Here is a 24,909-nt window from a genome sequence, read left to right as displayed (position 1 = left end):
GAACCAAGACTTGCTATATTCTTATAGTACAGAGTGAACATTAGATACAGAATAGAGAAACAAAGATAACAGGGAAAGTCTGAAGGCAAACGATTTTAATGTGTTTTCAAAGGTCTCCTTTAAGTCGTAGATTATTTGTGTACCTTGGCTTTAGTCGCTTTAGGCTTTTTAGCTTCGGCCTCCTTTCCTTTTGCTTGGTCCTTTGGTTTAGGCAGAGAATCCATCTTTTGTTTGACCAAGTCGATTATTACAGGGTTTGCAAAATCTCTGGCAACATCAAGGCAGCTTTGCTCTGTACAGAAATACAATCCAGCAGCAGCAGATAAACGAGACATGGTGATTCTAAAGTGGCCATAGATGTGAAAGTGCTACGATGTAGGGTTGTAGTCAATGAGCCTATAAAGACAGGATATGAATGCTGGTACATCATACATCGCCACAAAGGAGACCTCTAGAGTAAATGTTGATGGAGAGTTAAAGTTAAAGAGTAATTATTCAAAATCATGTGTTTCCATTTTGGCATTATAAGAAAAAGGTACAAAGACTTTGAACTACGTCACACCTCTCTTGTTCTCTGCAAGCACACTGGCACCCGCCTCGATGAGGAAATCCACACAGGAGACTCGAGACGTCTCAATGGCCCTCATGAGGGGCGTGGCTCCGCCCAGGGCCGGGGCATCGACGTTAGCTCCAGCATTCACCAGAAGTTCAATGAGTTCCCGCTGCCCGGCGTACGCCGCATGGTGGAGGGGGGTCCAGAAGAACTGGTCACACACATTCACATCAGCCCTGTCACAAACAGTGATGTCAGAGTTTAAGGCACGTATTTGTATTTAGGCCCATTCTTTGGCTCGGATCAGCAGCCATCTCTCAAACACCAGAAAAACCCAGTTTGCTTCTGTGTGCGTGCTTTGTGATACAAAGCTAAAGAAACGGGTAAAAAATATTGAAAATATTAATTTGGCTTTTATTGTAAAGCCACAGAAAAAACAAATGGCACTGAAATCAGAACATGAACTTTCTCACCCCTTGCTGAGGAGGTACTGAGCCATCTCATAGCTGCCAGTGGAGCACGCGACCATCAGCGGCGTCTTGTAAAACTCATCCTGAACATCCACCGGCACCCCTTCACTGAAGGCCTGGTCCAGAGACTCCAGATCATTGGTTCTCACGCAGGAGTTCACGTTGACGTAGACCGGCGGTGGCTTGTGTATGTACCATCCTGAGTCGTTCATCACCGGATGCACTGGCGGGTGAGCCGGGTCGAATCGGAGGACGTCCGAGCAGTTAAAGTATGAGCTGATCATGAAGCTGGGTGGGCCTCCGTCTGCTCGTCGGGGCTTCAGCTCCGGTGGGAGGGTGCAAATGGGCATGGGGAGAACAAACGGACCCTTCTTCTTCTTCTTGCCCCCTTTTTTTCCCTTTCCCCCCTTTTTCTTCTTAGGCATATACGAGGAGAGGCGGAACGGTTTCTTGATGTACTTGACTCCTCTGATGAAGTCACTGATGTTGACGTCTCCTCCATGGGCTGAGATGACTGCTTGGATCTGGTCTGGTTCAACTGGAGCTTGTAGCTCCTCTAATACAGAAATAAACCTCTCTGCAGTAACTGTGTCTGATTTGTCGCCAAAGGCTTTCCACAGTTCAGCTTCATACTCTTGAGACCAGTCGTGGAGAGTCAGTGCCCAGAGCTCTGACATCTGCCCAGTGCCGCTGGGATCGCTGCCTTTTCCCTGCTTCCTCTCCGCCTTCCGGAGCTCCTTGGCTACTGCGTTGTGACCGGAATCTTTGGCAATCTGATGCGGCAGCAAACCTTCCCGGTTCTTCAGTTTAGGGTTACAACCTGACCACAGAGCAGAGTTTATATAAACACACGGCAGAATGGCCTAACTCAGGACTGTGGTTGCAGCTTTAGTATCATACCAGAGATGTGCAAACACAGAGGGGAGAACACTGATCCTCCAATCTGTTATAAAAATACTGAGGAGAAGAATTTGAAATTCAGTCCTGGATTTTACCCAGAACCCAGTCCAAGCAGTGAGGAGACGTCAACATGGGACAAATCTACTGTCTGACATCCTGATAACAGCGAATTACACAAGTCCAGCCTAGAAGTCACAAATGCATGAACGTGGGATGTTTCCAATATAAGAGAGGGTTTAATATGCGCGTTGAAGGACAGAAATGTCTCCAAATCATCTTAAGAAAGAATGATGGGACAGATTTGTCCCCAGCTGGGCAGCAAACAGTCCAAAAAGACCTCTGATCACACAGGAAGCTGGCAACATGCACACTACAACCAATACACAACGACAGGTGCGGTGAGCAGCAGGCGTGCACAAGCTGGTAATTATGGACAATACTTCCACGTGTGAACATGAAAAAAGCAGGGGGACTGTGTTATTATGTTAACCTCTGAAACGACTGTGCGTTTGATCATAAAACGATAGTCTGATCCATATTTATAGCAGCTGGGAAATCCCCGTGTGTCCGCTGTGATCAAACGAGACGTGCTCGTATGTCAAAGAAACCAGAACAGAATCAAAAATGTGCTCGACTCTTCCAGCGTCCACACACGTGTAAATGAAATGACATTTCAACATTTTGGCAGTAACGTGGAGCTGGCCGTGGAGCGTGCTCCTTTACGCTTCCATGTATACGAACACTACTACAAACGGAGGGTAACATATTGAAATCATCGTCTAACTAAAAGATATTCCCATATTCCAAATAGAGTCCTGTTCCCCTCTTTTAAACTTGAAGATATTCAGTGTAACCATCAGCATTCCTCTCACGTTCACAGGCCATGCATATGAATCATTACACAGTTTGGGTTTACAATACTTACGTAGCAATACCTCAAAAATACCGTGATCAACAATAATGTGACAGCCTCATAAACACGCACTCACAGAGGCGACGCCTACAGAAGGTGAGGCAGGTGCAGAGAAGACAGCAATAAGATCTGAGCCAGTACAGACGTACGGCCATCATCACGGCCACGTAAGTGTCATAGATGCTTAGGTTGGGTGGGACCCTGGGTACGCAGTCCAGCCCCTTTGGGCTCTACGAGCAACAACAGAACAAAAAGAGAGAGGGAGGGGATCAGAGCGACAAGCCAGAATGACACAAGAAGCAACCATGAATACATGGCCCCCACCCCCACCCACAAGATGAGCTGCTACAACAGTGCCTTAGGTAGCTGAGGAGCTAACGGGAGGAGGAGAAACAGGAGGACAAAGCCCCTGCATGGGCTAGATAGAGGAGGTGGCTGACATCAATAAATCCTACCAGAGGTTAGAAAAGCTCGGCCTAAAGGACTCCACAGAGTCATGGCGGCACAGGCAGACAGCTGCTGACGACCAACCACACAGAGCTGTGGCCGATAAAGAGCACAAGGCTGCAGACGTGACAATCCCAGCTTACTGTAATATTGGGAAGAAGTCCGATGGGCGGAAAGAACAGCCGGAGATGTGAAAGGTCAAGTCCAAACTGGTCCCAGTGGCTAGAACAGCGAGTCCAGCAGATTCCAGGCATCAGAGGTCTGAGGAATGACCGAGACGCTCGAGCAAAGCACACGTCATGGTGGTTTTTATATACGGCTGCAAGGCTGAGACACATTTACCTCGCTCAACAGTAAATATTACGATGAGCCCTTTTTACTTAAGTATTCAGTTTATTTCCCTGTTTGTCAAACACCAACACACACACACTTCAACACACATTTAAGACTCGGAGCCGATTGCAATGCTCTGTGATACCACACAGACCCCCGCGCTGTGACCAGCTTTCTCCTGATGTACATTTTGAGTAATAGCTGCTGTGTTCTCCTCCTGCGTTTCAGCGTTAGCCTACAAGTGACATGATATCAGACTGAAATTACTGAATGTAATGTTGATATGAGCTTTAAATGTCTGGCTCCTTTTAAGGCATCAGCAGGAGTGACAGGCCTCATCACAGAAGAAGACTTTAAAGAGTACAGTACCTCTCTGTGCCAGGAACTTGCAGCAGTTTGCATTGCCCGAGGCAGCAGCGTAGTGTAAGGCTGTGCAGTCCTTAAGGCTCATCGCACTCATGTCTGCTGAGTATGCAGACAGCACCTGAAGCACCTGAACACAGCCCAGAGCAACACGTTAGACGAGCCTAAATCTGAAGTGCTGCTTACACTAACAGTGGGTCGCTGTCATTTTAATTCAGCTTTCAGTACAAAGTAGAATAAGTCCTAATAGATACAGCTTAACTTTGCATGTTATTGGCATTTCAAAAGATGTCAGCTATTATATATGAGCAGCTACTACACCTCAAAAAAGCCGCCCATGGCAGCACAGTGGACGGCTGTGAGCCGCTTTCTGTCAGAGGCGTTGGGGTCTCCGCCCATCCTGATTATAGCTCTAACAAGCGGCAGGGACCCTGCTTTGACTGCCTCCATCAACGCTGTGACTCCAGTTTTCTGAACAGAGGGGAAGAGAGGAGAGGAAAGGCTTCAGCTCCAACAGACTGTCTTCAAAACGCAGTTCTCACAGTCCCTGTTGTTTACCTGGTGTGCCGCATTGGGGTCTGCCCCGGCATTCAGCATAATGAGGCACAGGGGGGTGCACTCCTGGGCCTTTTCACACATCAGCTGAAAGACATGCATCCCCTGCACTGACACGCTGTTGGCATCGGCACCGCACTTAAGCAACACCTGCAGGCAGCGGCAGTGGCGTTTGGTGGGGTAGATGCAGTAGAACAGCACATCTGAGTCACAGCGTGGGTGCAAAAGTTTAGGAAAAGGTCATGAGACAGAAGAAGCAAGTAAGGGTCAACAATAAATCTGTACATCAGTGTAATCAGACTACTTTGAGGCAGCGATGGCTTGATAGCTAAGCACTTAAGACCTAAATGCTGTTTCAAATATTAATGTGGACCCTCCGTCTAATTGTTTGCAGTCCTTCGCAGCTATCAGCGAGCTAACTCTGCCAAGTCAAATCAAGCCATCTTCATTTCTACTGCAAAATTAAAAGCGAGGAAACTTTCGGGAAACTTTGCTCTGACAGATAGCTTCCACGCTTCCAGCACCGAGCACAGCTGCTAACTGCTGGTGGATCAAACTGCTGTAAAAGGACGGCGGGCAGGATGCTGTTTTACTTTCCCCACTCTGATTATTCCCACATTACTCCATATTCCTGACACGACGGATTACACAAACAGGTGTGTGTGACTACTGAAGCTCAGCCTGCTGTGAGCACTGAGGCCAGGCTGAACAAAACCCCAGGGAGAGCTGGGTCGTATCAAGTTGCTCAGCGTGTTTCACAGGAGACGATCATTAGGACTTGATCTGTAATTAGACGTGTCCATGTGGCATGACACACACACAAAACCCTCATATGGCTCTTCACACATGCGTACATACATCATACAGTATGTAAATTATGCACACGTCAGGAAGTATTCGATCACTCAGCCTTGATCTACCTCTCAAAGGAGAGCCAGTTAGAGTAATTGCTACCACAGACACACTGTAATGGGGTCATTATCACGATTACTTCAACGAGCTCCTTCAGAAGACCTTTGTGCGCTCTGATTGGAGTTGTCTGGGATACCACCTCCTCATCAATATCTAAAGAGACAAACTCTGCATGTTCATGAGCGGAAAGACGCCGCAAGCGATCCAGCTGACCTAACTTGAGATGGAAACGCCCCCATTTGGGAAACTGAGACTCAAATGAGAATACATACATTTAAAGCAAACCATCTGATACACTTGGCACACAATGAATGAGCTTCATTTGTGCAGGAACTTTTAAACAAATATGACATATCGCAAACAAAAAAGCTCTGAAATCCAACTCTCATGTGTTCCTGTGATAATATCAGCCTTGATCATTCTGCAGCTGTTAAATGCTACAAAATATTTTTGTTTCAAAACTTTATTTAACCAGAAAGCAAAAAGCTGCAGCTTTAGAGTCTCTTTGTTTAAAACGATCGTGGGCTAAACCTGCATCCACACAGGAAGCGATTAGCTTCCCAAACCTTACTTTGTAGGTAACAGTCGGCTGTTAATGGACAGACTCCCATTACCTAAGTAACTTAATGTATTTACTTCCCTGTTAGCTGTCAGCCACCAGCATCCTGTGCTCTCAGTGCCAGCTGAAGTTGAGAAAGACTCATTTCGAGAGGTGCCTACTTCTTTCTCATTGCCATCGTTTTTTCACCCATAGTCACTTTACGTCGCCGGATGTGACTGAATTTCTCTCGAGTTGCCAAGTCGTTGAAAATCACCCACTGTATGGATAAAGCTAAGGGAGACAAAGATAGGCATCAATGTCCCTCTAAAAGTGAGCATCGCCATTGGGCTGAGCCCTTGAAATGCCTCTGGGTTCTTATTGTGAAAACTTATTCAATTCATTTTTGTGGTCACCAACACACCGAGGCAACCTTTGTAGGGTATGTCCTGCCGCTTGCTTTGTGACAGTGTGACAGCTGCAATTCTGAACTAGACATCTGAAGAAAACCCTGCTGTTTACCACCATATACACACTACATGAACAAAAGTGGGCCGCCTACACCTGTACCATCGGCCATAGAAACTCATGCCACGAAGCTCCCGGCACACAGCTTTAGCGTGTTTGAAATCCCGTAACTCTTCTGTCAGTGCAGTGTTGCTAAACCTACACAGAGATTATAAGTAGTAATGCCTTTAGTTTTGAACTCACTTTTGCCCTCTACATCCAGGAGCCTCAGGTTGGCTTCGCTGTGGGCCAAAAGAGCCACAATGGGATCGTTGCCCAGCTCAGCAGCTAACATAATCGGAGCGCGGCCCCTTTTGTCCTGCACGTTAGGATCTGCTCCCTTGGAGAGGAGGAAGGTGACGAGCTCTGTGAGGAGAAAAAGAGAGAGCAGAAACAATCGGGAGACAGATCATATTTGGGGTTGTGGTAAATTCTCAGACCAACTGGGCTTGATGCAGATTATGTTTAAAAGTAACTGGAAATACATGTTTATACCCCATGTCATCTTTCCCCAGTGTTACTGCAGGCAGTGATTGAGATGTTTAACAAACTTAATAACATCCATTCCCTTTTCCATTGCGCTGCCGTTTTCGAGAACTCTACATGCTGCCACAAATCTCTGTGGACATATTTTCTTTGGCAAGAAATGCGGCATGCAAACAAGGGGTTTTAAAAGACACAAAGACTAAATTCACTAGCTGGGCCCACGTCCTCATTTTAGGTTTGACAGCGTTTTAGCAGGTAAAAGTGATGCTTGGACATGAATTGAGCTGCAGTTTGGGGAAGGCCTCGAAGGGGACTGGCGACGGCTCCCGGGCCTGGCAGATCCCCGTGGACTAAATAGAAATGAAGAAGTTAAAGAACTGAGAACAAGGAGGGAGGGACAGTGGGGCACGTAAACGAGAATGATCAGTTTGCAGAACTGGGCGAACCTATACAGATGACAACCAGAAGGAGCGTGTTTGGAGGCGTGGTCCCGCTCCTGAAATTCCGATACATTATCTCCAATGAAATAACCTGTACTGTAAATACCCACAGTATTTGAGTTGAACAAACATAGCATTCATCCAACCAAATGTGTCTGATTGTTGCAAAGGAATGCGTCTGCCACAGCCAACCCACAGGCATAGATTACCTAGATTGTTGGCTGAAACTGCCACGTGGAGCACCCCCACGCCGTCCTTCGGCTCTGTGAGACGGATGAGGTCTTCCGCCCCGAGCTGCACCATCTTCTCTATCTGTGTCTTATCCCCTTTATGGACCAGCTGAAGCAGGCGGTAGATCTGCAGGGTCTGCAGGCGGCCCTCTGCCACTCTGCTGCTCATTGTGGACTCACTGAATGCTGGTATGAAATAGGAGCTTTCTAACATGCACGCAAATATTTGGTTCTAACATGTTTTAATTGAATTACAATTTTTAGGTGCTTTCTTTTCCTCTGAAAAACTGCAGTTTAAATAAGCTACTTGTTCATGTTACCCATGTGAATGGCGACTTTCATACAAAGTGGCCCAGTGCTTTTTCTGGTCTCTTTAAGACAAACATCACCACAGTACATGAAAAATAAAGTCACAAGTATTGTTAAAAATCTGTCAGTACAGACGCTCAACCCCTAAAGCTCATCACGCACCTTCTGCACGCAGACACGCACGGGTTACACGGGCTCTCCTTGTTTGACAGAAGCGTGAACACTTGCTGCTGTGGTCCACAAACCCAGGACGCTTGGTCAGCGACGAGGGTCCCGTCTGTACCTGCTTTTCCTCCAAGGCTTTTCACTTTTCTGTGCGGGCCGTTAGAAGGAAACAAAGTCGGCTCCATGGTAACGGAACGCGCGAAAATCCCGGGCAGGACCTCGTGCCCTCGGCAGCGTCTGATGCTGCTTTCAGGGTCTCTCGATAAGCTCGGCAATACTGAAGTTGTTGTAAATGAAAGCGTCACCACTTTGCTTCCATTTTCCCCAAATGGATTATTTTATTTTTTCAAAATTGTCAAAATTCTGCACAAATATCCCGTTAATAACAAAGTTAAAATCGTTTGCTTGAAATTCTTGCAAACTTATTAAAAATAACAGATCGTGTACATGAGTATTCACAGCCTTTGCCATGACACTCAAGGTTGGCATCATGTTCATCCTGTCTCCACTGATCATCTGTCAGATGTTTTCTGTTTGGAAAAGCACATACCTGTATAAATGAGGTCACAAAGTTGACAGTGCATGTCAGAGCACTAACCAAGCCATGAAGTCCAAGGAACTGGACAATCCCAAACCTCCAAGACAAGATTGTATGGAGGCACTGATCTGGGGAAGGTTACAGAAAAAGGTCTGCAGTTTTGAAGGTCTGACTGAGCTCAGTGTCCTCCAACATCTGTAAATAGAAGACGTTTGGAACCATCAGGACTAGAGCTGGCTATCAAGCCAATCTGAGCAATCAGGGTAGAAGGGCCTTAGTCAGAGGTTCCCGAGAACCTGACAGAACTCCAGCGTTGCTCCGTGGAGAGAGGAGAACCTTCCAGAAGGACAACCATTTCTGCACCAGAAGTTTCTCCACCAATCAGGCCTGTGTGGCTAGATGAAAGCCACTCCTCAGTAAGAGGCGAATGACTGCACGTCTGAAGTTCTCTGATCTGATGAAACGAAAATTGACCTCTTTGGCCTGACTCATGTCCTCCATCATGTCTGGAGGAAACCGGCCACTGCTCACCACCTGGCCAGTACCATCCCCACAGTGAAGCACGGTGGTGGCAGCATCATGCTGTGGGGATGTTTTTCAGCAGCAGGAAGACTAGTCAGGATCAAGGGAAAAGGAATCAAAAATGAATACAGCGATGTGCCGAGAATCCTTGATGATAAACTGCTCCAGAGCTCTCTGAACCTTATACTTGGGCGAAGGTTTATCTTCAAACAGGACAATGACCCTAAGTACACATCCCAGATAACAAAGGAGTGGCTTCACTCTGTGAATGTCCAGCCAGAGGCCAGACTTGGACCTGATTGAACAGAGAGCCAAAAATGACTACGCAGCCTGGTGGAGCTTGAGTGGTTCTCCAAAGAAGGATGAGAGAAACTGCTCAAAAACAAGAGTGCTAGCCTGTAGCATCATATTCAAAGACTTTAGGCTGTGATTGCTGCTAAAGGTGCTTCAACACGATGTCGAGCAAAGTCTGTGAGTAATTATGGGCATGTAATATGTAATTATATATTTTATATACTTCCAGCAAAAATGTTTTTCACTTGTGTAGAATTTCATTTTGGAATGAGGCTATAACAACACAAATAAGAGCACATATCTTTTCTTTGATAAGTAATGAGCTTCTTGACTGTTAAGCTTTTCCTAACAGCTGCTGGAGTAAATATCCTGAACACTAGGGGTCACTGCAGTGCAGCATATGAAAGAAAAACAGTTTAACAGACTCCTTGTCTTGTCTTAAGCTAAAATTAGCCTGTTGAAGTCGAGCGAGGAGATGATAGAAGTTTGAAGTAGGAGCCAGAAACAAAAGTCAGCCCAGCTGTGTGTATTTGTGAAGGCCAAAGAAGTGCCAGATTAAATAAGTGAAGTCCAAAGCAGGCGGAGCAGTGTGTAAAACCTGATGCATACCAGCTCATTTAATAAAAGAAACCAAATCCAGATGAGAGCGATACTGTTGACGTGAGCCGTATAACATGAGCCGTATAACACTGGGTATCTGTATTTGTAGCACACGTGGCAAAACATACAAAACGTATACAGTACCTTGCAAGGTGAAGTGGCAATTCTTAAAGATCATAAAAATATGTACAGTCTGTTAAGGTTACACAATGCTTAGACACATACACTTATATTTCCACACTAGAGTTGATGACAAACATGTCCTCCTTGCAAAGGAAAACGTGTATGATACGAAAAAAGAGAAAATACACTCTTAAGCCATAATGTAAAAAATGCATTATGAATCTGCAAACAAGTGTGCAAGCCATTTAAAAATATGTACAACACCTTATAAAATACACACTTGAAAAACAGACAACCAAAGGCAGGATGTGTGTGTTCAATCAAAGAAATAGGCTTTGTATACTCGATATAAGGATAAGTGTAGCTTCTGTATTTGTTATTGTTTGCTTTGCATAAAAACTCGACTCGACTGATAGTAACAGCGACATAACTTTCACCATCTGAACTCTCACAAACGTCCCTTAGAAGAACTGTTCTTGCCCTTGGCAGTCCTCCACGTCCTCTTGTGTTTCTGGGCATAGCTAATGTCCTATAATGCTCTTATTGTTTTGTATGATTTATAAAATCCTGTGGTTTCTCCACCAAACTATCAGTGACTTCATTTGCGCATTTCCTCCTAAAGAATAGTGATAGTGGTTTGGACTTCATCACTCTGCATTTTTTCCAATACAATTGGCACTCTGCGTTGCATTTCTGGGAATTTACTTGTGGTAAGAATGAAACTCCAAGGAATAATTCAGGAAGTGTGTGTAATAACCTCTGATCGTTTGGTATGCTGTGGGTGGATAAGGGACAAAAAGCCCTCACATTAATCATCTTTTTATAAGATAACCTTTCTTTAAATGGCACCGGTGGTGCTCCCTTCCAGCTCCATGTTTTCATTCTTGAACTCTGCTTAGCTTTGCTGAGTAGCTTTGAAGGATCCCTGGTTAAAAATAACCCTTTTTTATCTTACACTGGTGCTTGGCGTAGCCCCGTAGTTCATCCTCTGTCTGAAGGAAGCAATTTCAGCTCCCCCGCCCCACTTTGAGCCAACTTTCTTCCTATTGGCTACACAACTAAGGTGCCCATATAAGGGATATCCATTCTCAGTGACATAATACGGAGCTAAAAGTAGAAAAAAACTACCTGAACCAGTTCCAAAAATGTTGGAATGGCATGTAAAATGAAAATAACAACAGAATGCAATGATTTTGAAATGTTATGGATCCATATTTTTACAAGTTTAAGCTGAAATTATTTTGAGAAAAAAACATTAGCTCTTGACTTGGTTTGCATCAGCAAATCTCAAAAAAGTTTGGAAAAGTTAACGTTACTAAAAAGAAACAGCTGGAGGAACATTTTGCATCTAATTGTAAGGTCCATTGTCTGTGACTACAGTCCGCCGTGACATCCACAAAGGCAGGATAAAGCTCTATACACAAACATGATCCAGAAACTTCTCTGGGCCAAAGCTCATTTAAAATAGACTGAGGCAAAGTGGAAAACTGTGGTTGGAAGAATTGAAATTTGAAATTCTTTTTGGAAAACACGGACGCCGTGTCCTCTAAAGAAAAGAGAAGAGGCACCATTCGGCTTGTCAGCAGCTCTCAAATCCTGCCTCTCTGATGGTGTGGAGGCGCATCAGTACCTATGAAATACATACAGGTGGGAGATCAGAACGAGTTCCCACCCAGACATCTTTTTCAGGGAAGGCCTTAGACAATGCTAAGCTGCATAATGCATCTATTACAGTGCAACAGAGAAGAGCCAGGACTGTGGAGCAGCTTGGATCCTCTAACAGACACCAATGGGACAACAATCCTCTCCCAAAAGTCCAGCATCTGGTCTCCTTAACTCCCAGCTTTTTAAAGATGAGGGATATAGTGATAAGAGTCATAAACATGTTTTGTGTATTCGATTGTGAATAAAAAGGTGGATTTATGACATTTGTGACACAAATCATTGTGTTCTGTTTTTATTTCCATTTTACACAATGTGCCAATTTTCTTTTATTTAATTTTGGGGGGAGGGATTGGTTGTAGATATATATGAAAATATTAGTGAAAACATGTGACATTATTAGATAACCATGTAACCTTCAGGATACAAAAACACACCAATGGCTCTTGCCTAAAATAGTTTTCCTTAAAGCTGTGAAACACAGAACAAACGACTGTGGTTACAAAGGACTTCTGAAATCCTTCCTGGCACTGAAGGTCAAACATAAGCTTTTGTCTTGCTGAATAGATCCAGTCCAATAATCTCAATTTCTCAGTGGCACTGTCTCTTGGACAAATCAGAAGCTCTCACGCTCAGGATTTTTACACATCCAATCAGATGGTTTCGTAGAGCAGCATCCCACTGAAGATGGTCAGAGGTTCGGAGGAGTAGGCCAGCTTCCCAGTTACAAGGTCGATACAGACCGTGTCCCCTTCCTCCATGGGTAGGATGATGTTAAAGACAGCTAACGCTCCAGGGATGTGCTTTGCCTCAGCCATGGGCTTCTCCAGGCCTTCAGGCTGATATCCGGCCGAGTCTGCTCGGGCCACACCAGTGTTGGACTTGGACAGCACTGCCTCGATCTTTATGTTTTTGTGGCCTGTCAGGATGCCACTGAAGAAGTACTTCCCACGCACAGGAGCTGTGAAATAACCTGAGGGACAGGACGAGGTCATAATGACTGACTGCAGACACCAAGTTGAAATAAAGAAAACCTAAAACTATTGAAACGTCCGTTGTAGTGAAACTCACCTGTTTTGGGATTGTAGGCGTTATTTTCATTGACAAAGACTTCATTGAACACTATGGTTCCCGTGTTCCTCATCGGGCGGGTCATGGCGGCAGAGAAGGAAAGGCGTGGCACGTGGGCATCGGAGCCTGGAGGACCTGATGATAGAGCAGAAACAAAGAGCAGGTGTTACCGTGGATTCGAGATCAAAGAGTTAGTCGCACTTTGATCTGCTGTTTGATAAGAACACCACATACCCTGTTCCCCTCTGAGACCTGGAAAGTAAGATGAAAGATAACAACAGCGAGTTAGACCCAGCGATACCATTCCTCATGTTTATATTTGATTTTTATCACATTGTACATATGCAACATGTTAATGAAGAGACATCAAAGATGCACCAAATACATCTGTTAATACACATGTTTATTTATAGAAAAAGTAAATTCAAACTAGTAAGAAGCAGAAGTCAGTTTATGGTATTCCTCATTGCTCTGACCTAAATTTACTCTTCTGTACTGAAGTTTGTGTCCCAGTGGGAGACGGCTCACACATGTGCCTTGACCCATGGCTGGGTCGCATTAGAAATTCATAGTTCTATAGTTTATGTTTTTTTGAGTAAAAATTTAGAGCAAATCACATTCTACTGCATTTTAGTTGGTGTGATGATTTAAGATTTCAATGGTGGTAACTTTATTGTCCCCAATGGGAAATCGATTTGCAGTATGTCCATAGAGAGATATAAAAAAACAAACAAACACATACACACAAAAAAATAAAAAATAAGCCCCGAGAAAACAACCTAAATTTGATCATCTAGTTGAGAATAATGCCAATTATCAGCCAAATAAAAATGATTTGCTGCTGCGGTGTTGACAGATTGTTCAAGAAGCCTCTGTTTGGTGAAAGGTTTTACCAGGAGTCACATCCAAACGGTACAAATGCACATTCCTAAATAACATAGCTAACTTTAGCTAGCTTGATTAAGCTTAACTTCCATCTTTTTGGCCTAAGATGATCACTACTCTGGTTCCAACACTGGGCCTACAGTATTTACCTGGGGGTCCCATTGGTCCCTGTTCGCCATCTCTGCCCTGAGGTCCTATCCTCCCTTCGGGTCCCATCAGACCCCGGGGCCCTTGCTCTCCTCGGAGCCCAGGTGGACCAGGTGGACCTGAAGGAGTGCAATGTTTGGTGAGACAGCCGGGAAACACTCCAGGAAAAGTTCTCTTTACCAGTAACACTATCCTTAAAGAGAACTCGTGGGACGTGCCCTTTACTCTCATATTTACTAAAACTTAGCTTTTAGGCAGAGAGCACAATTTAAATCATTTTATGACAACTGCCTGGAATCTTTCTTTCATCTATTTTTCCCTCAGTCCAAACGTACCTCCCTTCAGTTGGGAGCAACTATCTCTTGACCAGCATTCAAATCCCACGCCATCTGCCCTCTGTGACTCACCCTTAAAGTCCCGTGTTTTGAATCTGTGGAAGTCTCTGACCAAGTCGACCACTGAAGAGTTCAGCCTGTGTATGTTGGAGTGGATGTGAGGCAGCTGGACGTTCTGGATATTTTCAATAGCATTTCCTTGAGAAGTAACTGTGACATTGAGTCCATTAACAGAGGTCCACAGCCCAGACACGTGTCGGTCCAAGCCCTCCTTGATGCCCTCCAGCTTTCCAGAAAACAAGTCGAAGCGCCCAGACACTTTTTCGAGGTTGGAGAGCCTTCGATCTAGGCCGTCACTGGACCTCCGGCACTCCCTGATCTCAGTCACATGGTTGCTCCTAATTATTTGGATCTCTCTGCCCAGATCGCTGAATCGAGTGTTTGAGTCAGCGACGTGGTCTGCCAGGACCGTTTGCAGGTTGTTCACCTTGAAAAGAGTGTTGAAAGTTCTACTATGAAAAGACTTTTCTGTTTTCCTTTGCTCCACAATTTATTCTCCTACGGTCAGCACATCATCTGTCAGAAAACCCAAATATCTGTAATATCCTATTTTCATAACTGTATTAATATTCTATGAAAGCAGTTCCAAAGGTAACCACGATGCATTTGGAAATTTTTATGAATTTCTCTTCTTTTTTATTGAACTTCTGTTTTCTTTTGTGTGCTTTTGCATCATTTTCTGTTTGCTGGTGTTTTCTTGACTTGCAGTGCATTTGAACTGAACAACTGCGCAGCCCGCCCAACACTGCTCTTTCTGTTTTTCCAGGCAGTTCCCGCTGCTATGCCTGCTGATCCAAGCTACCAACAGTCACACTGATATAGTCTCCTTGTTTTGGTTCATTACTTGCTTTATAGCCACTCCACAATGCAACGCAGAAAAAGCCTTTAATGGCTTTAAAAGGTTCACATGTCAAACAGATGTGTGCATAACTAGGCTATTATCTGCATCACATATTCTTACCTCAACGATGATATTGTCCTTAATGTGGGTCAGATCTGTTATCGTGTGCCCGTGTGTCTGCACAGTCCTTCCCAGGCCCTTCAGAGTGTCATTAATGGAGCTAAAAGTATCCATGACCTCAGCCAGCTCTCCTTGGATAGACTTCAGATCCCCTCCTAATTTTCCACTATGTACAGTGTGACCTTCCAGACGTTTCTTTAGATCATTTATGTTGGTTTTACACTGCACCGTGCACTCCTCCACGTCCTCTCTGAGTCGTCCCACCTCCTCCTGGAGGTTGGAGCAAACCTGAGAGCAGACAGATTCTCCCGAGTCGACTTTTCTCCGCAGATCCGTCAGTGCCGTCTGGCATCTGTTGAGGCTGATCGTGGTGGAGTTTTTAAATGTGAGCAGGTCCTTTTCTACAGTGCTGCATATCAAACACTCCTTAAAATCGCGGCCCAAAGTTTCCACTTCAGTGAAGATCCTGTTGAAGTGCTCGCCATCCTTCCCGGTCACAGCTGTTATCTTTTTCACATCAGTTGTTAAGTTAATCACTCTCTCAAGCAGCGAGTCTCCTGACACCGACAGGTTGTTCAGCTTGGTGTTAAACTTTTGGATCTCATCCTGGTTGGCCACAACCCTCCACTCTAAAGTTTTCACAGTTTCATCACTTGTTCGGTCTCTTGCGTTCGGCCCGCAGGTGTCTCTGCACATGTCTGTGGTCGATGTCAGCCGTCTGTCGAGGAAGGTCGTGATGTTCTCCAGCTTGCTTAAACGTCGACTGTGGTCCTTGACCGTGTCTCCAAGAACAGCCACATCCAGCTCTACTTTACCGATCTTGTAGCTGTGGTCATCGAGCTGAACGAGGACCGAGTTTCGCAGCTGAGTGACGTCTCTCTGCACAGTTTCTTTCATGTTGTTCCCGGTGTTAGTACACCTCTGCTCCGTCTTCCTCATTGTGGTATTCATCCTCTTCTCCAGTTCTCTTAGCCTGCCATTCAACCGGTCCTCTGTCACTCTTCCCTTTCCTCCACTCGTCCCAGCGAGCTCCTTATCCAGCCGCCCTTTAATAGCGTCACACTTGTTTGCAGTGGAGGTGAGTCGGACTTCGACATCAGACAGCCTCCTTCCAAGCTCAGTGACTGTGTTGCAGCAGGCCTGTGAGCGCTCGGTCTCACTGCGAGAGATTTCCAAGCTTTGCCTCAAGTGCTGGTCTATGGAGCTGATCCTCTTTTCCAGGGCTGCGATCCGGTCCCTGTCCTGCTGCTGCTGGCGCCTCAGGTCCTCCACGCCGACCTGGTGATAACGAGACATACGAGACATAACCGTCATGATGTCAGGCTCATATTTTTTCAACATACTTGAAACTTTGATTTTTTTGTGATTTCTAAGGGTTTCAAAGGTACTTTTCCTGAACTGTAGGTTTGCTTTGTTGTTCTGCTTCTCAGCAGGAGTAATTGTATCTCTATACTAATACCATGTGTATTACTTCACTCTATAGGAGAAAAGCACTGAGCCATCTACACACTACACCAACAGGAAAGCTGCGTAGCCTTGGAGAGTCACCCCACAAAGTGTTTGTGCTGATGTTTTATTGTTTTTATTGTTTTATGGATCACTGTTTACTTAACACAGGCCAGGAAATCAAGTATGGGATGGTGGAGGTGGGATTTCCACGACCAAACCTCTCTTTAATCTTCTTATCAAAGGTTACAGCGCTCCGTTAAAAGGAAGGACGTTCTGATTCAATATTGTTTCCCTGTAAATATCACTCATTGTGTAATATTGCAAAGAATTTTTCATATATTATGTATACAGTGCATTCTGAGGCTATAGTAAAGATAAATATTTTTGTCTTGAGCAACCATGTTTGTTTACTTCATCCAATCCCAGACTGGATCCTGTAACTAGCTTTTTTCTTAAATGATGTCATCTGCTAACAAACTCACCATCAGCAGATTTGTACATCCAGCTAAGCTGCAGGTGGATGTGTAATCATATCCTACTGCAGGGGTAGGCAACTCCAGGCCTCGAGTGCCGGTGTCCTGCAGGTTTTAGATGTGTCCATGATCCATCACAGCGGATTTAAAGGGCTAAATGACTCCTCAGCATTTCTTGAAGTTCTCCAGAGGCCTGGTAATGAATTAATCATTTGATTCAGGTGTGTTAACCCAGGGTGATATCTAAAACCTGCAGGACACCGGCACTCGTTGCCTACCCCTGTCCTACTGACTGAGATCACAGCTGGCAAAAACACAGACAGTAGAAAGTGAGGCTAAGCTAATGCTGAAGTGCCTTAAACCTGCATTCTATCTGAAGACCAACAGGTGGCGACAGCTGTGGTTATAAAGACTCACGTAGTCCTGTGGGTCAATGACTTTGTGCCTTTACCTCTGTAAACACTTTCCTGCTTGGTTTATGGGCTCATTTACTCTTTTCGTGTCATACTGAATAAAAAAGTACATTTACAAACCTTCGTCATTCCACCTATTTTACTATTGTGCGAAAGGCTTTATAGCCTTGTTTTGAAACAGGTGCTATATAAATCAAGTATCAGTCAGCACGGGGTGGTTGGGCTGACAGCTAGCCAAAAGTGTCCGAAGCTTCCACACAGGAAGCGACTAACAGTGACATGGAGACCATGGACAAAAAACCTGCTGATGATGTAAAGCACTCAGGCTAAACTTTCGCTGAGTGCCAATAAGAGCAGAGTGTACATACGGCGACAGACGCAAGACGATATAACGTCCTCTAGTTTACGCAACAGGTGTAGGTGTCATTGTAGAAGCTGCCCAGTGTACTAAGACAATCGCTCTGCTACGACGCTTTGTATGCAGCATTTTAGGTCATATGTGCTCAGAGTGAAGATCTGACAATGCAGGAGCACCTGGGACAAACAAAGGAGTGGCTTTGTGCTATGGTGTGCGCAAGTGTGGGGCCCTTTATGTGTCGACGCCCACAGGGAGCCATGACAGCACACGAGGCAAATAAAAACTCACTTTATCTGATTTCTGTTGAATCCCAACAAAAAAACGTAATGCAGCTGGTAAACTGTTTCCTTATTGTCGCTGCACTTTTCTCATCTTTTTCTTAAGTAATCCTTTTTTACTGTTTGTTTGTGCAGTGGTTTATGCTGCAGCATGGGGCCATTATCTTTTACTGCTTTGGGCAGAAGAAATCGCTTCCCACAGGGGCAAAGGCATGAACATCGAACTGCTAGTAAACGAACCACAAGTACGCCTTCATTTTTTATTGGTGGTGGGGAAATAATGGTGATTGTTGCCATATTGATATAATTATGACATAATGAATGAGGACATATCGGACTTTACCTGACAGGAAGAGCAGGACAGAGACACCCTCCTCTCCAGCTCTGTCAGTATCTCTTCCTTTAGGATGTTCAGCTGGTCACCTCCACCTCCTCCTCGGCCTGCTCCATCCAGTTCATTACCTCCTCCATTCACCAGGTGGTTGTTGATCGTAAGCAGCGTCTGATCATGTGCCTAAACGACCACAGCAGTCACAGAAATGAGCATCATCCATGCTTGCGTGCACAAACAGCAGACTTCTGGACAGCCACAGAGTTACCTGTGTCCTGTTATAGAGATGATCCAGCTTTGTCTGGATGCTGTTGATGGTTTCCTTCATGTGTGGTTGAGCTGAATCTGCAGGGACAATGGCCCCAGTCAGCCCGTGCCTATGAGATAGAAACAGTTTTGATTCCCTCGCGTGTGAGAAGTTTTCATCCACTCCAAAGTTGAGGTATATCCCCAGTGCAATAAACAGGAATCGAAAGTGTGCCGTCCATGCGTGACCCTAACAACACTTTAGTTTCTTTATTTCCACTAAACAGCGTTTCACTAACACTAAACTCAGTCCATGAAATAAAGCGTGCACGTGTGTTAAAAACAACAGTGACGTACAGCCTCTGGTTTATGCCATTGATGGTGGTCTGCATGTTGCTGAGGTCTTTGGTCAGGCCATGAATGGTGTTCTCCAGCTGTCTGATCTTCTCTGTGTCTCCTGGACAAAAGGAAAGGAAGGTGTAAAATGCTTAATGCTGTAAATCTATTTGCTAAATGTCTCGACATGTTTTTCAGTCAGCTACTTATACTGACTGTTTTCATATTTCCAGATTTGGACCATTTTCCAGTAATAAAGGAAACACACAGTTCACTGAGGTTCAGTACGTGTGACACACATAATACGGCAGCCTGAGCTTCTTTTTTTAATGTTATGACCATTTGATGTTTTCAAGGCTTTAAAAGCAGTCGTCCTTTACATTATCAGAGGCCACAAGTCTTCTTTCATTCTTGAGGTATCAAAACTCAGAAGATAAAGAATATTTTATGATTTGTTTGTAATTTCACCTTCTCCTCCCCGCTGCCCACCACCTGTGTCCGCGACACCAGTCTCAGGTGTCCCCTGTGGTCCACTGTGGCAGTCCTCCCCGGAGTAACCATGGCAACACCTCCACTCCATTTCTGTCACCATCTTGTAAGCTACTTTATATCTCGGTCTCCTGTACGTCCGATAGCTGAGGATGAAAAAGGAGTTTGTGAAACGACATCCAGATTGGTGTTTTCACTCGTCCGACCCCGTGACCCTTTCATCTCGATTGTTTTTAGTTTGTGTTGGTCGTCTTTATAGTAGGGCTGCCACGATTAGTCGACTAGTCACGATTACGTCGACTATCAAAATAATCGTTTGTGGCAGCCCTACTTTATAGTGTCCCATATGGAAGAGAAATAGAATAAACTTATAAAAGACTTGCATCAGATGTGGCCTACTTCATATAGTGACTCATATAAGGCTGATATGATTTAGTCATGAAAGTGGCCACTTTCTCAGTACTTTCATATATTGTTTTATGAAGTATCTAAAACATACAAGTTTCATTTTTATAATTTTTAAGGATCTTATATCTGTTTTCACTCTTGTATGCTTTTCATACAAGTTTCACACAAGACAGATATTTAAACTTTATAAGATTTATATATATCTTTTCCATATGGGGTGGCTCAAACAATTGTTTTATTTTCTATGGCCAAATTTAGCTTTATATTACTCTTTTTTTGGTATCATTGTATGGAGTGTAGAAAAGTCAGGATAGATTTTAGAAAAAATCTATAGGCATACATGTATTAGCCTGTCAGCGTGCTATCATCTGTGTTTGGTTTCAAGGTGCAGCCATGCCTGAGTACAGCCTCACAGATCACTAACACAGCACCAAACTTTTAGCCTTATTGGTTTCTGCCTTCAAAAACTGCAGCCAACTTGTTCCCGGTGATGACACTGCAAGATTTAATATTTGCAATGTAACCAAGTCAAAGACCTGCAGCGGCCCCTAAACCCTGCATGAGACATCATCATTGTGCTGTACACTGATATTCATGTGCAAAGGTCATTATATGTGAGGAAAATCACAGCAAATCATCTACTGATGATGAATGAGATTACAGGGACTTTAAATTCCCATTTTCCAAAGGAACTGCACTGAGCCAGTACAAAATCTCGTTCTTAGAGCATTCCTTTGCAAAAAAAGAAAAGAATGTTTTATTTGGAAAGCTTTGCTGGAGTCGTATCATTAATGTGCCACTCAGCTCTGCTTCTGAAGAGGTCTTATTTGCAGTCCTAACGCAATAAATAGACCAAAAATTGGCCAAAGCTCTCCATAAAGATTTACCATCACAGGCATGTTAACAAGCCGCGGCTGCAAAAGTTTTTTTCCTTTCGTGACTTTACTGTAGGTAACACAGAAAAAAGATTTCATCTTCCAGCTCCCTTTTCTGTGAGCGTGAGAAAAAAGGTCCTCGTAGAAGAAAAACAAAACAGGGCTCGGAGAAATGGGAGCAGGAGCTGGGCAGAGTTAGCAAGTGAAAGTGAGAGAATCATAAAAGGAAGAAACAGAGAGCAAGAGAAGATTGTTTTTGCAGGGTAGGAGACGAGACTGCGGTGCCTGGAACTCCTGTTGGCTTCATTCTTAGCATAGCCCAGGTTTAGACTGAGGCCCCTGGCAGGCATCGGGATCAAGCGGCAAGGCCAGGGTTAGACAACACAGTGAAAACTTCAAAGGAGGGAAAACATCAGCAATGCTCGATTAATGTTTTCTCCAAGCATTACATCCACGACTGGAAAACCCATTTAGCGAGTCCTATCTCTAGTAAATGTGCTCCGTTACTTGTAATAGTAGATATTCACCCGTCTGCACCAAAGAGACATTATCACTGAGATTACCCAGAGACCAGTACGGAGCTGCAATCATGTGGAAGCCCAGCTTCAACCAGGCGCCCTCCTGACCTCGTGGTTGAAGCCCGGGAGACAAAAGATTGAGAGAGCTGAGTGAAGTCTACAGACAGGAAATAGAACAAGATGATGGATACAGGGTGCAGGACTCCTGCGGCTTTGAAGATGGCAAGGCTAAACTCGGGGTAGAATCCGGAAACACGGAGACGAGGCATAGATACTCACGCTACTCGAGGACACTGTCCCCAGGCACAGCGCTGGTAGTCCGGCTTGATGTACGTCTCCACCCCATCCTCCATCACGCAGCTAACCGTGCGCGTCACCACATAAGCGCACCAGTTCCTATTGAAGCAGGGAAAAGGAAATGGCAGATGAATGAGTGTGTGATGGCTATCGGTTAGCTCAGAGTTTCGAGTCAGGCGTTAACACAAACATAGCACCTCACCCTCACTCCGGTTCTGCTCTACGTTCCCTGGCACAGAAAACAGGGAAGGAATGACAATCAAAACTCTGGTTACACGCTGAATGTGAGTCTCCACTGTTTGGAGTTTTTGTAGATTAATATCTCAGACCTTAGACTTGAAGTTATTGTTCTGTGCTACACTCCAGGAAAATTGGTGCAAAAGTCAGATCATGTATGATAAGTACATGAATTTAACAATGACTGCAACACACCAAGTTCACTGCAGTATTTATACTGCATCTCCTTGCAGTAAACACAGAGTTACATTTATTCACAAATGCCCAGCATAACATTTATAAAAGCCTGTCAGATGCATGATTTCTTATCTCTTTCCACAAATCTGAGAAGTCGTGAACCAGGGTTCACATCTTCTTGGAAAGTAACTGCAACAGTAAATTAGATTTTCTCTGCAAACAGTTTTCAGTTCATTACATCAGTTTTAAAAAATGAAGCAATACCTTCATAAACCAATGAAGGTAGATACACTGTAAATGTGCTTTAAGTATGAAAGCGCCTGTTTGCGTTTTCCCTTACAGATAACAATATAAACATAAAAGAAATATTCATTTCAGATCTGGCCCACATACCTCAAAGAATGACGGCCCTTTGGTGGCCCAGATTTGGTTTGCCAAAGGTGGCCCACACATGGGCCAGCAGCAGACACACCGCTGGCCCTGTGATGGCCCAGAACAGTTTCAGCTCTGGCCCCAGATGTCAGCCTAATGTGTACCTTAATCAAGCCATGTAATAACTACATGTGCCGGAACATAATAGTGCACAAGTAACATGACGAAACTCTGCTCAGACAGTGAATGGACTGATTCCTATATAACACTTCTCTACTCTCGCAGATTACTCAAAGTGCTCCATACAACATTCACAAACTTGCTCTAAGCTGAGTGCTTCCTAACTACATTCATACACATTCACACTCTTGACATCCTGGAGGAGTCAGGGATCGAACCACTAACCTTCCGATCAGTAGGTGACCTGCTCTACCTGCTGAGCTACAGCCACCCAGCGGCAAACATGAGTGAAACCTCACTGGGTTTTGGATAAAGTGTACACTCACAAACCTGTCAAACCTGCGTTTGAAACATTAGCTACCATAGCAGTATAGTATTGCAACATGACATTTGGGTCTTCTACCTAAAAGAGGAAAACAGGAAAATAAACAGTGCCATCATTGCCAGACCTGGCCCACATCTGGTTGACATACACTCTGCCATGACACCAGTCAGTCAGAAGTGCCAGCTTGATACCGGATCTGGGCCAGACCTGTTTTCTATGAGCCTGGGCCACATAACCCAAACCATAATCGGCCCAGATATGGCATGCCATCACATAGACAGTGCCATCTGCACCTGGCTCGTATCTGGATGACAAACCACTTACCATGCCAGAAGCCAGCCAGCACTGCCGGCTTGACACCAGATCCGGGCCAGACCTGTCTGCTATGTGGGATATGACCCCCTATGAGCAAGCACTTCTGCGACAGTGGGAAGGAAAAACTCCCTTTTAACAGGAAGAATATATAACCAAATATAAGAGTAAGAAAACGTTTAGCCTAGTTTAGCACATAATGTTAACCCGGGGATACAGGTCGCTTCTTCTAAGCAAACAAATATCAGCAACATCAGTTTCCAGTTTTTCCAAACGTAACTATATTTCCTGTCTTTGTTAACTTTGATGTTCCAAAGCTACAAGCTGGTTGTGCTAATACTGGGTTACTTAGTGGACTTCACACAAGAATCACACAAAAAGCTGAAGTTAGTTTATGATAGTAACCTCACTCTACACTGTCCACATAGTGTTCTCTCTGGTTGTTTCACTGTATTTGAGCCTACAGCAACTCAGTGCACTTAGGTGCGTATACATGGTCAACATGACCTGCTAAACTGCTAAACTGCTAAACCAGACAGGTTTGATTGGGATTGTCGCACGTGAACACTTTTTCTGATTTTTCTGTGATCAAATGTTAATGTCAGAGAGAGTGTCCAGACTACTTCATGCTGATAGAAAGGGAACACTGCTATCAGCTAAGAACAGAATCCTCAGGCTACAGCTAGCACAGGCTCATTAAAAAGAAGATTTGAAAACCATTGCCTGGTCTGATGAGTCTGCATTTCTGCTGCAACATTCAAACAGAGTCCAAATTTGGTGTAAAAACCATGAAAGCATGGATCCATCCTTCCTTCTACTAATGGGTCAGGCTGCTGGTGGTAAAACTGCGTTTGATGCCACTTTGGGCCGCTTACTACGAACTAAGCATCATTTAAACAACCATCCAATTATGACCACACCTACCCATTTCCTAATGGCTGCTTCCAGCAGGAAAATGGACCATGTAACAGAGGTACAATCATCTCAAACTGGTTTCATGAGTTCACTGCACTCAAATCCCACAGTCACCGGATCCCAATCCTACTGGGTCACCTTTGGTGCAAAAAGACATTCACATCATGGATCTCAGCAACTGTGTGATGCTGTCATGTCAATATAGACATGAATCTTCAATGAATCTTTACAGCACTTGATTGAATCTATAGCATCGAGAATGAAAGTAGATCTGAACGCTAAAGGGAATCTGACCTAATGTCTGTGAAGGTTCTCAGTCATCCAGATCATCGTAGTATAAGGAGCTTGGAAAGCTCCTTAGAAGTTCAAACTGAAGGTGAAACGTCTTCAAGCAACTTAAAGAAGTCCAGATGCTTTTCTTTCCAAGCTCCTTAGACCAATCTGACCTAATACTAACAAGGTGTACTATATATGGTGCACACACGTGTCACTGCTGACAGGGTAACCCTCTGATCAACCCTCTGAACCACCGATTCCCACCTGTTCAAGGAAACACGATGCTCATTGATCCTACAGTACGCACATGGAAAACCACAACACC

General features: G+C 44.5%; 2 protein-coding genes across 2 annotated transcripts in view; both read right to left on the bottom strand.

The window, feature by feature from the left end:
* ankef1a (ankyrin repeat and EF-hand domain containing 1a) overlaps positions 1–9,954 on the bottom strand; it is a 20,024-nt gene extending 10,070 nt beyond the window's left edge. The window contains exons 1-9 of the mRNA XM_084953355.1: positions 8,119–9,954; positions 7,627–7,833; positions 6,696–6,857; positions 4,538–4,737; positions 4,301–4,450; positions 3,986–4,109; positions 1,027–1,843; positions 563–789; positions 144–292 (exon numbers count right to left, since the gene is read on the bottom strand). Coding sequence (XP_084809481.1) covers positions 144–292; positions 563–789; positions 1,027–1,843; positions 3,986–4,109; positions 4,301–4,450; positions 4,538–4,737; positions 6,696–6,857; positions 7,627–7,816 — 2,019 coding nt within the window. The 5' untranslated portion in view covers positions 7,817–7,833; positions 8,119–9,954. The remainder of the gene's footprint in view (positions 1–143; positions 293–562; positions 790–1,026; positions 1,844–3,985; positions 4,110–4,300; positions 4,451–4,537; positions 4,738–6,695; positions 6,858–7,626; positions 7,834–8,118) is intronic.
* Positions 9,955–10,060: 106 nt separating this feature from the next.
* Positions 10,061–24,909, bottom strand: part of emilin1a (elastin microfibril interfacer 1a) — a 31,975-nt gene continuing 17,126 nt past the window's right edge. Inside the window, exons 2-12 of the mRNA XM_084953352.1 lie at positions 21,773–21,889; positions 19,672–19,838; positions 19,225–19,324; positions 18,890–18,998; positions 18,634–18,804; positions 15,320–16,597; positions 14,371–14,785; positions 13,966–14,082; positions 13,166–13,183; positions 12,932–13,066; positions 10,061–12,833 (exon numbers count right to left, since the gene is read on the bottom strand). Of these exons, the coding sequence (XP_084809478.1) occupies positions 12,514–12,833; positions 12,932–13,066; positions 13,166–13,183; positions 13,966–14,082; positions 14,371–14,785; positions 15,320–16,597; positions 18,634–18,804; positions 18,890–18,998; positions 19,225–19,324; positions 19,672–19,838; positions 21,773–21,889 (2,947 nt within the window). The 3' untranslated portion in view covers positions 10,061–12,513. The remainder of the gene's footprint in view (positions 12,834–12,931; positions 13,067–13,165; positions 13,184–13,965; positions 14,083–14,370; positions 14,786–15,319; positions 16,598–18,633; positions 18,805–18,889; positions 18,999–19,224; positions 19,325–19,671; positions 19,839–21,772; positions 21,890–24,909) is intronic.

The sequence above is a fragment of the Perissodus microlepis genome, chromosome 15 (assembly GCF_051167445.1).
Source record: "Perissodus microlepis isolate ML-2025 ecotype Zambia chromosome 15, ASM5116744v1, whole genome shotgun sequence".
Taxonomy (NCBI): Eukaryota; Metazoa; Chordata; class Actinopteri; order Cichliformes; family Cichlidae; genus Perissodus; species Perissodus microlepis.
The sequence above is the reverse complement of the archived record's forward strand: the minus strand, read 5'-3'. Positions and strand labels throughout refer to the sequence as shown.